A 14,066-nucleotide genomic window follows, 5' to 3' on the forward strand; every position below is an offset into this window, starting at 1 on the left:
TACTTCTTTTTATTTATTTTTCGTTAGATTAGTTATTTAAAATGCCGAAAGTAATTTCCAGAAGTATATCTTGTATTGACACAAAAGATCAAGAGGAATATAGTGAAACAAAACCATTGCATTTATATTATTGTTTGTGCGGGCAAATGACATTGATTTTAGGTAAATAATGTAAAGGGAAATAATAGCTTATTAGATAAAACAAATTTAATTATGAAAAGACAATCAATACTAAATATGAATTAAATGTATATATAAATACTCAACACATGTATATGTTTACTTATATATACATCTTACAACATAACCCTACTTTTTTTTATTTATTTATATATATATATATATATATATATATATATACATTATTTTCATATCTCAGTCAGGCAGAGGTGCCTGATATGAGAGATTATGAAAAACAGTTTTCATATAATATATACATTTCATTTGACTATTTCATTAATATAATATCTATATACAGTAGAATCCGCTTAGTATGACATCGAGGGGACACCGAAATCTCGTCATACTAGCAGGTTGTCACGTACTGAAGAAAAACTATTTTAATATGTAAATATGTTACATGTTTCAGTAATTTAAAAGAAGAGCCTACATACATTTTAATTAAAAATAAAAATGACACATATTAAAATTTAATATAAAATAAAATTGACATAGGGTGGGGCACTAAGGTCCAATTTGACTTTCAGTAATTATAATGTCTAAACCCAATGAACAACCTTGCAACACATAACACACATCAAAAAAGCATCTATCGAACTATGTATAGAAAAAAATTCACATGATTCCTAATTATATAAATATTATTTTTTTCACTATTTTTTTAAATTTGGTATCTGATCCATTTTACCACACATATGGGGTAAAGTGGGGCAACCACGGGGCAAACAGATGCAATTTCTTCTATTAAATTTTAAAGAGATTTTACGCTACATTATTGAACCAATACAAAATATTAATTCTGTGGGTACATTTGTTACGTACATGTGGTAATCTTGTGGGTACATCTGTTACAAAGATAGCACAGTATATTACATTGATCTGCTATTGATCAGAAATATTCATCAGACAAGCTGAAATAATAATATATTTAATTAATCTCTTTTGAAAAATCGCTTTTTTTAAAACTTTACTATTTTATTGCTTACACCTTTGCTAAAGTAAAGGTTCTGCTGGTCCTTTTTATCCCACTCATGTGCTGCTTATCTTCTGATAGCAAAGTCATAGGAATAAAGGTGATGGCTGATTATGAATTTATACATTTTTTGCCCTCTACTATCAAATATTTTTGTTAAAAAAAAATCTAATTTTATTTGTTTACAAGATATTTATAGTGGACCATTAATAATTGGTCTACCCTATTCATAAACATACAAATACATTAAAATGATTTTTTAATGTAAGTAATCAGTAATTTTTGATTGATTTTTTTTACATAATTTTATTGTAAAAACAGTCCCTAGTGCTATTGTGCACAAAAGACATAGCAATTGCTTTTGTAGACTTGGCCACATCATGTAAAATTATGTCGGTCATTATAATTGGACATAATTTTTTGCAAAAATGGGTCATTATAAGCGACATGTCAATGTATGCGATGTCAATATATCCGACTAGACACCTGTTTTTTAAGGAATTTTATATGGAAACCAAACATCCTAGTGCAATTACATCATAATAAGCGGTTGTCAATATATCCGGCGTCATACTAATCGGATTCTACTGTATAATTAAAATATATTTATATATAACTCTTCAGTCTTCTTTGTCTTCAATTTCCTTATGGTATTTCTTTATTTTTCTTTTAAATTTATCATCATCATTGGTCATCTTAATATCGTTTGGCAATTTGTTATATATTTTGCTAGCACTCCATATGACATTTTCTCTCAAATTCTTTTTTCTATTGTGTTCAATGTGAAAATTGTTGTGTTGTCTAGTGTAGTGTTCATGTATATCTTGATTTATGTCTATTGTTGCACTTGTTTTAATTCGGTTAAATTTCATTTTGTGTATGTACTTATACATACATTTAAAATTATTTTTGTATTTTCCTTCAGGAGAGTTATTTGAGGATTTAAAATAAACACTAAAAGTCGTTTTGGACTCTTACATATTATTGACACATAAATTTACCCAAATAAAAAATAGCTATCTGTATATAGATTATATGTGGTCCTTCTATCGGCACTAGTTGGTTGTAATCGAATGAGTCCTATAAGCATCTTCGGACATGGTACATTCTGCCCATACTTATCTTCTAGCAGAGTCATTAAACCAGTAGGAATCGTCATGTTCAAATGGCTTATTATTATACAGTAGAACCTCGATTAGCCGGACTAATTATTGTCAATAGGCATTTCTATAATCGAATATTTAAATAATAGAATGTATGAAGAATAAAGTAGTGTATTTATTAAAATAACAAATACATACATAGATATCAACGAAAGTCAACGTTTATTAAGAAATTAACACTTCCTTATATAGGTACATGCATAGTTTCTTAGATTTTTTAACTTCCCGTAGGATAGTTATAGTAATGGGCCGAAAATTGAAAATGAAAATTTTTGCATTTCTCGACCTTTTGAAGGTTTCTGAACATTTTGGCATACCTCAGAAAAAATGGATGTGTGTGTGTGTGTGTTTTGTATGTCCGCTTTTTTTCATCCACGTTTTCGGGCGCACGGATCAACCGATTTGAATGGTTTAAAAAACATTCGATTCCTATTGATAGGGAAATGTGCTGATTAGTTTTTGGCAAAGGCAGGTCCAGCCGTTACGGAGATATGGGGCAACGAGTGCAGAAAATAGAAAGCGAGTTTTTGAGAGAACGGATCAACCGATTTGAATGGTTTAAAAAACATTTGATTCTTATTGATAGGGAGATGTGCTGATTAGTTTTTGGCAAAGGTAGGCCCAGCGGTTTCGGAGATACAGAGCTAAATGTTAAAAAAATGGCAGTTTTTGATAGAACTAGGCGTCCGATTTAAATGATTCAAAGAACTTTCTGCTTGTTTCAACAAAATAATTAATTTTAGAAAAAAAAATTTTTTTGTTTCTAATTTTTTTTTCAAAAATTCTTTTTTGTAATTTTGGATTAAAAATTCAAAAAATCACCCAGGCTAAGCGCAAGAATTATTTGCAAATGCGTTTAGACTGTGACTATGCGGGAGCACTTTTTCAATTTTGTGTAAATTTGGCAACTATTTTTTTTTTTGAAATTTGATTCGAAATGAAATGACGATTCTTAATATTCTGGAGATGATAAATTGATTTATTTATAATTAACTTTCCGTAGGGTAAGTCATAGTAATCGCAAAAAAATCGAAAATGAAATTTTTTATATATCTTTACGTTTCAAAGGTTTCTGAATATGTTGGCATACCTTAGAGAAAATTGATGTATATGTGATTCGTATTGATAAGGAGACGTGCTGATTATTTTTTGTCAAAGGCAGGTCTAGCCGTTCCGAAGATATGGGGCAAAAAGGGCCAAAAACGGTAACTCAGTTTTTAAGAGAACGGAGCGTCCGATTGGTATAATTCAAAAAACATTTTACTTGTATTAACAAGATGAAGATTTGATCAAATTTTTATGAAGATAGGTCTAGCGGTTTTGGAGATCTAGTAAAAAATGTAAAAAAAAATGCCATTTGGCGGTCAAAAATGATTATTAGACAAATGCATATCAAATTATCAGATATTTTATAGAGATTTTAACAATAAGTATAAATTTTGTTTACATTTCTATGGGTTCCGTACCAATGTTTATCCGTTAGACGGCGACGAGGCGCTTACGCACTTCGATATTTCTTCTCTATGCAGTTAAAGCAGTACGATTGCTTTGAAAAAATTTAGTATTTCCAAAATATTTCAAAATATATTTTTTTTTCAAAAAGTCTTTTTCTAAAAAAAAGTAAATTTTTGTCAAAAATTTATAGTTTCTCAAAAATCTAATTTTTCACAGTAAATTTTTTTCAAAAATGTTAATTCTTAAAAAAAAAATTGGTACGGGAAGTTCCAGCAATTTGCCATAAGGCACGATGCCATGCGCCCCACTAGTTCTTAGTAGTAGTAGTAGTTATTTGATGTATTGCCTTAAAGGTTTTGTTTCACATACATCAAAATAATTATAAAAAAACTTAACATGTAATATATTTTATATATACTTATATGATATTATAATTCGTTTTTTTTTTTTATTTACAGATTGTTCCATTGACAAACTTCCTTTACGCAAAAAGGATGGTGCTCGAGTTATCGATGGGGGCAAGCATGCACATAAAGTTACATCTGACATAGATGAAACAGTGAGTTGAATTTTTGATCTTTTATTATTTAAATTCGAATTTTAATTTTAAATATTAGAAATGGTTTTATCGATGTAATTGTTCTAATGGAGTTCTGTCTGTCTTTATGATGTACAAGTCGAGTTAATATGCAGAATTTGAATTAATAATCTCTTTCACAATTTATTCATAGTGTTGTATCTATTGTATACTTGTAGTAGTTTTGTGAAAAAAATTCTGCCTTATAGCAAAGCGTTGTCATGGCAATGCTATTTTATGCCTGTCTATTAATTATAATCTATTTGCTGTTCGATCAGGCGTATTTTACATATAAACAAGTAAGGAAGAATCTTATGATAACTGCATCATCGAATATTATGTTCTTTCTTGCTTGTTTGTATATGAAATGTGCCTGATCGCACAGAAATAGATTAACATTTTCACAGTTTCACTACGAAGAAACAAACATAAGATAGCGTACTTTGTAGACTGTAAATCTTGCAAATCTTGTAGTCTATTTGGAAATCTTGTAGACTCTCTGAAAATATTGTGGACCATCTGAATATGTTGTGGACCATCTGAAATTGATGTAGTCCATCTGAAAATGTTGCGGACCGCCTGAAAATGATGTACCTCCTTTGAAAATATTTTGAGTTGTCGGTAAATGCTGTGAAGTGTCTGAAAACGTTATAGACCAGTGATTCCCAGCCTATTTTGGGCTCCGCCCCACCTTGAGGTCTATAAAAACGTTATGCCCCCCCCCCATACATTTTTTTTCCCCAGAAAAAATGTGAATGATAAATTTTAAGATGAAATTGATATTAAATTGTTATTAAACATCATAAGTAAAATTTCGGAAAAAGCCAACATACGGAAATTTCAAACTAATTTTATTACTGTTTTTTTTCAAAATTTATTTAATGCAATACTTAAGCTAAAACAAAGATTTTACATTAGGTTCTAATCTAAGCTTTTTCTTTTTTTCAATAAATTATAGCAAATTTTTGTACATATGATTACATTTGGGCATTTGGTTTCAGTTTCTTCATAAAGCCATTTCTTAACGAATCTACTTGACATTTTCTTAACTCAGAACGGAATTATATCTTAATTTTATATATTTTTTGTTAAATCTTTTTTAGTTTTCAGATTGGCAACTAAGTAAGTGCGCATATTTTTCTAGAAATTGATAGTTATCGTTGGCAACTAAATAGGTGCGCATTTTAGTTAGAAAATCAAAGACAATTTTTGCGTGGAATTAAATAACTTTGTTATGTATACCATTTTGATCGATGGCCTTTTGTTATTTTCTAAGAAGCATCATTATCCTCCCTTATTTATAAGTTTATAAAACTTCTAGTTTTTATTAACAAAAACTAAATTAGGCACAATTTGACACCACCATGATTTTTTTTTAAATTCAAAGGTTTTAAATCACATGGTTTATGGTCAGGAACATTTGGTGGATGTGGAGAAAAATTTTCACCAACCCCCAATAATTTTTAAACATAGCCAAATTGTTTCTATTAGCCCAATCGATTATTGCTTTAATTAGTTTGTCCAAAACTTTAACTGGACAATCAGAGCAGCATTGAGTGGAAAATTACCAGAATGACATTTTCAAAACCAATTTTAACATAGCTGTTTTTTAAGGCTTCGACGCTATAAGCAGCACCTATTCTTTGCGATGATCGTTTTACCATTTGCAGAAATAAAAATTCAAAATTTGATGACTAAAATATTTGTTTCGATAATCCATCTTTCAACAAACACTCTACATAACCGATCAAAAAGTTAAAGCTAAATTTCTCACTATACATTACTACCTCAACCTCAACAAACCTAAAGAATCGTTTGAAGCAATCTAACAATAAGAGTAAAAGCCGCACCTAGTGTCAACCTTGTACTATTTAAGGATACAATAAAAATTAGTTTATTTTAAATTAATTGCATCTTTAGCCATAGTTACTAACAGTGTGTAAAAAACTCACATCATATTTACAATTTTTCTGCTTTTAAAGCCTTGTATAAAACTCTGTTCTCATAAAGCTTCGCAATTAACTTTAGAATACAATATCACTTTCCTTGTGCATATTTCAAGTCGAGTCTTGTCACTGACCTTAAAGCATTTATGCCAAGCAGTCAGATAATTGATTTACCTATTTTTTGGTAATTTTCGTAAATTGGAATATAGAAATAATTAGTGAAGGGCTACTGGAACCCAAATAATTATTGCATCTCGCAATATTCTCTTTCATAATGTTGTTGTTAGATTTATATAAAGTTTATTGCATATATCATTTTTAGATTATAATGGGTAGTTGTAATATTATAATGTAATGAGAAAAAATCAAGTCAACCCGGCTGAAAAAACATAACTCCGGCACTAGGAAAGCAAGGTTGAAAACTAAAACCGTCGCGGCCAAACCGGGACACCTTATTATTCTAAATCTAAGAAGCATTTTTTTTTGTTAAATGTTTTACCGATACTATACTACATTACATTAAAATCACCAAAATTTTCAAACTGCCCCCCAGTGGAGCGTGCGCCCCACGTTGTGAACCACTGTTATAGACTGTCTGAGAATGTTGAATTGTCCTGGCTGGTGGTTGATATTTTGGATGTATGTTCTGGATCACCAGTACGACCAGGAATTGTAATGATAGGCTGGACCCGAGCGGTAAACAGTTGAATAGTTGTTGAAATATTATATTTGTGATGTGGACTCTCCAGAGTCCACTGGTAGTGTGATAGGCCTTTAGGACGAACAGCGATTTGATAGTAATTTGCAAACACACTTCTTACTTTGAATGATACTTTTATTATTCACTATTTTTACAATTAATATTTATTGATAACCTTTCGGTTATCATATTAGCAAAGACTACATTTTACTGAATACTATGTCTGGTTCCAAGCTTGACTCCAAGCTTCTCTCCAGGTTTGACTCTGAGCTTGACTCCGAGTCTTACTCCAAGTTTTGACTGCCTGTCTAACTTTTGTCTAACTCTTATATACTAATTTATTGTTTACAACCTATTTACAAAATCCAACAGTAAGCACTTCCGATGTCCGCGTAACCTACATATAACTAGCAACGCGTTTTGTAATTATTAAACAAAATATGATTCGAATTGTTATTACAGTTCAACCTCCCTCTTCAAAAGTTTTTCGTCCTCGGAAAACTATAAAAATTAAGAAAAAATTAAAAAAAAATGAGTTCCATCTCTTCTTCCTTCGGCCCTTAAAAACTTTTGTCCTCAAAAGTGTCATTACTGTTAGAATATGTTTACAAATAATGTGCTCTGAAAAAAAAATCTAATAATAATTTTATTTTTATCTCTACATGAATAAATCTTTAATAACATACATATAAAAAAAATCAGCAGTTGAATGCAATTTAGATGGTTGCTGATTATGTAAAGGCATCACTGAAATTTGGAATGTTATTCCGGTAAAACAAAATATGCTTCGAACAACTTACCATAAATGATGCAAAATAATTTTTTATTTTCAAAAACTTTTATATCAATAGAGCATGAAAATCATACTATGAAAAATGTCTTTAAAATCTGCAAAAAAAAAAAATATTAGTGGCGTAAAGAATCTTGCATTTGGTAATTTAAATCATAAATAGTAATTAATGAAAATTTAAATTTACGTTGTATCGTTAATACTTGAAAAATTTGCTAGGTAATCAAAATTGAACAAATGTTGCTTTGAAATATGAGAATTCGCTTATGTCAACCAAACAAATGACTTGCGTTGTTATTACTGTGTTTACACCTGGCGAGTTTTCAGTTTCTTCCGGTATTTATAATTAAACAATTTTGGTGCTGTTCTGAATATAATAAAATCGGGAATGTTTCTCTTCTTTACATGTGTTGGCGACGATATCAGTTTTCTGCTGCTTTGGCTTTGTAAGTGTGCATATTTCTCCTTTGTGCTCAAATTCATATTCTTATGGTTGAACATATTTGTCATAGTGGCTATATTTTCATTTATAGACAATTTTCGTTGTGGAGGTATTTTTCTTATCATATTAATATTATATTCCCTGATTTCTTGATTATTTTCTTCTATAATTTCATCATTAATTTTTCTTCTTTTAATATTTCTTTTCTTTTTCTTTTTCTTCTTTATTTTAATGGGAATAGTTTTCATATATTCTGGTCCTTTATCATTAAGAATTCTTGTTTCTTCTTGTTCATTATTAATTTTTTTCATGTCGTAAACCTCATCTTGGGTTTGTTCCATATCTTGTGCCACATATATGTTCAGATTCTTTTCTTCTTCGTATGAATTTGTTCGTATGGATTGTTCCATATCTTCTGCCTCATATAGATTATTTTCTTCTTCGTATGAATTTGCACGTGTGGTTTGTTCCATATCTTCGGCCACATATAGATCCCTTTCTTCTTCGTATGAATTTGCAGCGATTGTCGTCAACTCTTCTAATTTGGTGTTGTGAGTCAAACTTTCTGCTTTGTATTCTTCTTGTTCTTCGGATTCTTCGGACTCTTCGGACTCTTCTTTAGTTGTAATGAATGCCTTGTATGTATCATCATATGTTTTTGTATATTTCAGATCCTTATTACTTTCGTAGTCCATTCTATCGTCATTTCCACCATTGTAGATTCTAGGTTTGTCATCTCTTTTCCTATTTGTAAGTTTTCGACATTGGTTAATATGGTGTCCCTTTTTCTTGCAGTATCTGCAAGTGACAAACGAATTGTATTTTTTATCAGATCTGATGTTTAAATATTTATCTTCCTTTGCAGCGATGTGCATAGCATCCTTCAAATTTTCCGGTTTGGCTGCTTTAACTATAATTTTCAAGTCCATTGGTAGTCCTTTAACAAAAACTGCCAAAGCCAAGTCACAATATGATTGATACGCTATTTCATTTTGTGTAAAATAGCATTCGTTGTTTATTAACGTAAGCAAACTCTCAACTTTCTCTGCAAACTTCTCAATCGATTCCCCATTTTTTCTTGATGTTGTTGCTAGCTCGTGATGTAACTCAGCGATGGACCTTCTATCTTTAAAACGTTTAATTAGAATAGGTTTGATATTATTCCATAACTGATAATCAGCCCGTCTAATGCAATCAAAAGCTGTTCCACTTAATTTACAAATAACAATTTTTGATATAAATTTGTATGTCTTAAAATCTACATCATCTAAAATTGAGTCTACAGTACTTAAAAATCTATAAAGGTCATCTGAATTGCCATTGAATTCGGGTATAGTGCTAATTGCTAATTGAATTCTAAATTTATTTATTTCTATACTATTATCTTTACCTTCTCTAGCTTCTTCAAAAATGGGTTCCATCTTGAGATATGATTAAATTTCGATTTGCTTACTTGAGTCCGATGAGATAGTTATGTCCAAGTTAGTCGTAGTCTCGTGTTCGTTCTAAAGTTCTTCGGTAGGCGCCACCATCCCTTAGTTTGTGCTGCGAATGATCGTTCGGTTTGTCGAATTGTGGCAGCTTTGAACTCGATGTCTCCGTCGGAAAATTCTTCAAGCCTACGAGGGAAAAAACCGCTAAGCCACCATGAATTGTCCTGGCTGGTGGTTGATATTTTGGATGTATGTTCTGGATCACCAGTACGACCAGGAATTGTAATGATAGGCTGGACCCGAGCGGTAAACAGTTGAATAGTTGTTGAAATATTATATTTGTGATGTGGACTCTCCAGAGTCCACTGGTAGTGTGATAGGCCTTTAGGACGAACAGCGATTTGATAGTAATTTGCAAACACACTTCTTACTTTGAATGATACTTTTATTATTCACTATTTTTACAATTAATATTTATTGATAACCTTTCGGTTATCATATTAGCAAAGACTACATTTTACTGAATACTATGTCTGGTTCCAAGCTTGACTCCAAGCTTCTCTCCAGGTTTGACTCTGAGCTTGACTCCGAGTCTTACTCCAAGTTTTGACTGCCTGTCTAACTTTTGTCTAACTCTTATATACTAATTTATTGTTTACAACCTATTTACAAAATCCAACAGTAAGCACTTCCGATGTCCGCGTAACCTACATATAACTAGCAACGCGTTTTGTAATTATTAAACAAAATATGATTCGAATTGTTATTACAGTTCAATGTTGTACACTGTTTGGAAATCTTGTAGTTTATTTGGAAATCTTGTAATCTATTACTAAATGTTGTGGACTGTCTCTTGAAAATGATGTGGTCCTTCTGAAAATAATGTAGCCCATCTGAAAATTTTTTGAATTTTCGAAAAACGCTGTGAAATCTCTGATTATGTTGTGGAATGTCTGAATACGTTATAGACTGTCCAGTAGCGGTGTTAGGATAGGGCGCGGTGGGTCGACCGCCCAGGGCGCCTGTCAAAAGAGCGCCGCAGGCGCCCCCCAGCTCATGCTCATAATACGAGTTCTGCCTAGTCTTAAATTCCCTAAATTAAGCGGTTTTTTAACTTCCCGAAGGAGAAGTTTATGTTTTCATAAAAAAATCCGATTCGCTAATTTTATGTTTTCTCAACGTTTCAAGCCATTCTGAGTCGAATGAGACCAAATTTGAAAAAAATATGTTTTTTTTTTGTATAGCGAAGGAAATGCCTTTATGCATCCCAGACTGGTGTTCTGTATGGGTATGTCGGACTCAATACCGCCTTGATATAAATACCGACTAAAACCTCCTCTTTACCCTTGCATCTGGTCCCCACGGAAACTGCCGTTAGGCATTACTTCGTGGGGGGAGGATCTAGAATGTTATAATTCTTTACTTGATTTTCACTTGGAAAAAGTATGTGTGTGTGCGTGTATGTGAAAAGATTTTTGCCGTAAATCGACGTTTCTTCAAAAACGGCTGGCCGATTTCAAAAATTTAAAAGTCATTCGATGTATCTCGATGAGGACTATCGTTTGTAAGTTTTGCGCTACGTTATTATTAAAGTTAGATGATTTTTTTGATATACGATTATCAAAGTTAGATGATTTTTTGATTATTTGAACTCTTATAATTTTTAAAAGTATGGTCGTAATATTTTTTAGTATGTTCTATAAAGACTATAAAGACAATGATATTATATATCATGAAAAAAATTTTCAAGAAATTCGTCGAATAGAAATATTTTTAACAGATAATTACAAAAAAACGTCCTGGCAGATCTTCACCAAAAACAGTAAGATTTGTAACTATGATCTTAGGAATGGTTGTTAAATTTTCAAAATCGAATCAAGGTTGTGAGTTGAAACACGTACAAAAATGTTTAACTTTTCTGCCAATTACAAATATACTGCTCTGCCGATCGATGCTGAAAAGTGAGAAACTATAGTCCTTATCAAGTTGCTTATTATGATTTCTAAATTAAAATGTTTTTAATCAGTTTATGCGTTTATGAGAAGACGTCGATGAAAGATATAATTTTGACAGACGCTAAAAAACGCTACTAATATTTTTGAACGTTGATGAATTTTTAAAATTAAACTACTTGTCGTGAGGCCTTAATATTTCAGTAACTTCTATAAGACCAGGATATATATCGCCAAAAAAAGTTCTATAAAAATCGGCTTAAATTTTTTTTTTCAACAGTTAATTATAAGAAAACGACTCGATAGATTTTTACCTAAAACTAATCAGTATCATTCCCAACTAATATCTTTCGAACAGATTTTTTAAAATCGATTAGGTAGTTTGAGCTTAAATGTGGACGAAAAGTTTAACACTTTTTTTAAATTTCAAAGAAACGTTTTGGCAGATCGTCTCGCAAAACTGACAACAATAGTCCTCATTGAGATACATCAAATGGCTTTTAAATTTCTGAAATCGGTTCAGACGTTTTTAAGAAAACGTCGATCAAAGGTCTAATTTTAACAAATGCCAAAAAACGAAACCAATTTTTGCAAACTTTGACGAATTTTTAAAGTTAAACGAGTTGTCGTAGGGCCGTAATATTTTAGTATGATCTAGAAGACTATGGTATCTGTCGTTAAAAAAATAATAATAAAAATCTTCGAAATTTTTTTTAACACTTTATTACCAGAAAACGATTCGAAAGAGCACGATTCGCAACGATTCGATATCTTTCGAAAGGTTTTTGAATTTTCATAATCAATTCAGAATTGCGGGCTAAAATGTGGACGAAAAATTTTTCACTTTCCTGCGATTTACAAAAAAACGGCTCGGCCGATCGTGGCACGAAACTGATAAACGATAGTCCTCATCGAGATACATCGAATGCTTTTTACATTTTTTAAATCGGTCCAGCCGTTTTTGAGAAAACGTCGATTTACGGCAAAAAATCTGTTCACACACACACACATACTTCTTCCAAATTTGGTCTTATTCGATTCAGAATGGCTTGAAACGTCGAGAAAACATAAAATTAGCGAATCGGATTTTTTGATGAACACAAACTTTTCCTTCGGGAAGTTAAATTTTTTTTTGATTTATCTTCTTCCCAACATGTAACATTTTTATATGTACAATATAACAACTGACTATTCCTTTTTTTTCAAGGTTTACCTTCGTCGAGAAGGTGGTCTAATAGAAAAGCAGCATCGCCTGAAATGCAAAAGTTGTGGTCTGCGTCTTTATTATCGGCATGAGCCCCAAAGCAACATCACGTTTATTGTCAATGGGGCCCTAGTAACAGCTAAACAAGACTCTCTGGTTGGAAACGATTCTTATAGACAAATTGCTGCTCAGACTGTTGCTACGAAGAAAGTTATGGTCACTAAACATACGAAGAATATGGGAAAATTCAGCTCCGTTACTGTTTCTACAATTGATGAAGAGGAAGATGAAATAGAAGCGGTAAGTTGGACAATAGATATAAATGCAAACACACACATATGTATTTAGACATATATATTGTATATTATTTATATACTTGAATATTTAATTCTGGTACGGGAAGTTCCAGAAATTTGCCTTAATGCACGATGCTATGCTCCTCCAGTTTTAATATTATATTATTATTTTTCTAGAGAGAAGTAGCAGACAGTTATGCAAACAATGCAAGAATCATAGAAAAGCAATTAGAACGTAAATCTGGTAATGTGAAGAGGGCATTAGCAAGTACAAGTTCTACCGGTGATACAATTGATAATAAAAGACCAAGAGGAACATTATTGGAGAATTAATACTAGTTATAAATGGATGTGTTCGGTTGGGAGTTATGTAAGTTTGTATATAAGAGTTAATAAAATAATTTATATGGTAATTGATATTGTGAAAGCCAGTTCTTATTAACCATATATATATATATATCATTCATACATACATACATATATGTACATATGCACACACACATATATATATATATATATACTAGCTGACCCATGTTTTGCCATAAAAAATATATCTAACATAAAATATATGAATAGTTTACCCACAGCAATGCACGCCACATATAAATGTCCCTTAATAGTCTTTGAAAGTGCTAATCTAATCTGAAACTGATTCTATTTAAATTAAATTGGCACATTTAATGTTTCAAGATTTTGATATATTATTACAGTGCTTTTTATTAATTCATTAATTTTTGAATTACGAATCAAAATCCGATAATTTGTTTTTAAATTATATTGTTATGTGGCATGCCCAGTGAAATGACTGAGATTGAAAACAATTGATAGTGAAAATGTTTACAGCTTTGCCATAGATTTGTATGGTACCTATAGTTCCCTATCAAAAACTGTTGTATCTGCAGATTTTAATATTCAATCTCTATTTCTTTGCAAAAATTGCTTTTTATGCAAACCA

The 14,066-nt window shown here is 31.2% G+C and overlaps 1 protein-coding gene across 1 annotated transcript; it reads left to right on the forward strand.

Moving 5' to 3' along the window:
- On the forward strand, positions 1 to 13,471 carry LOC113370575 (UPF0428 protein CG16865-like). The gene is made up of 4 exons (XM_026611267.1): positions 1 to 162; positions 4,230 to 4,330; positions 12,819 to 13,115; positions 13,289 to 13,471. Exons 1-4 carry the CDS (start codon positions 42 to 44, stop codon positions 13,442 to 13,444), a joined length of 675 nt encoding a protein of 224 aa, XP_026467052.1. The 5' UTR covers positions 1 to 41; the 3' UTR covers positions 13,445 to 13,471.
- The last annotated feature ends 595 nt before the right edge of the window (positions 13,472 to 14,066 follow it).

This window comes from Ctenocephalides felis, unplaced genomic scaffold, assembly GCF_003426905.1.
Source record: "Ctenocephalides felis isolate EL2017-DRISC unplaced genomic scaffold, ASM342690v1 CF-g0.4_SCAFFOLD_00845, whole genome shotgun sequence".
Taxonomy (NCBI): Eukaryota; Metazoa; Arthropoda; class Insecta; order Siphonaptera; family Pulicidae; genus Ctenocephalides; species Ctenocephalides felis.

What these genes read in the sequence shown, in the direction of transcription:
- LOC113370575 (XM_026611267.1), top strand. Translation starts at nt 42, where the DNA reads ATGCCGAAAGTAATTTCCAGAAGTATATCTTGTATTGACACAAAAGAT. An exon ending in CATCTGACATAGATGAAACA is followed by an intron (nt 4,331 to 12,818) that starts GTGAGTTGAATT and finishes TTTTTTTTCAAG; the next exon opens with GTTTACCTTCGTCGAGAAGG. An exon ending in AGGAAGATGAAATAGAAGCG is followed by an intron (nt 13,116 to 13,288) that starts GTAAGTTGGACA and finishes TTATTTTTCTAG; the next exon opens with AGAGAAGTAGCAGACAGTTA.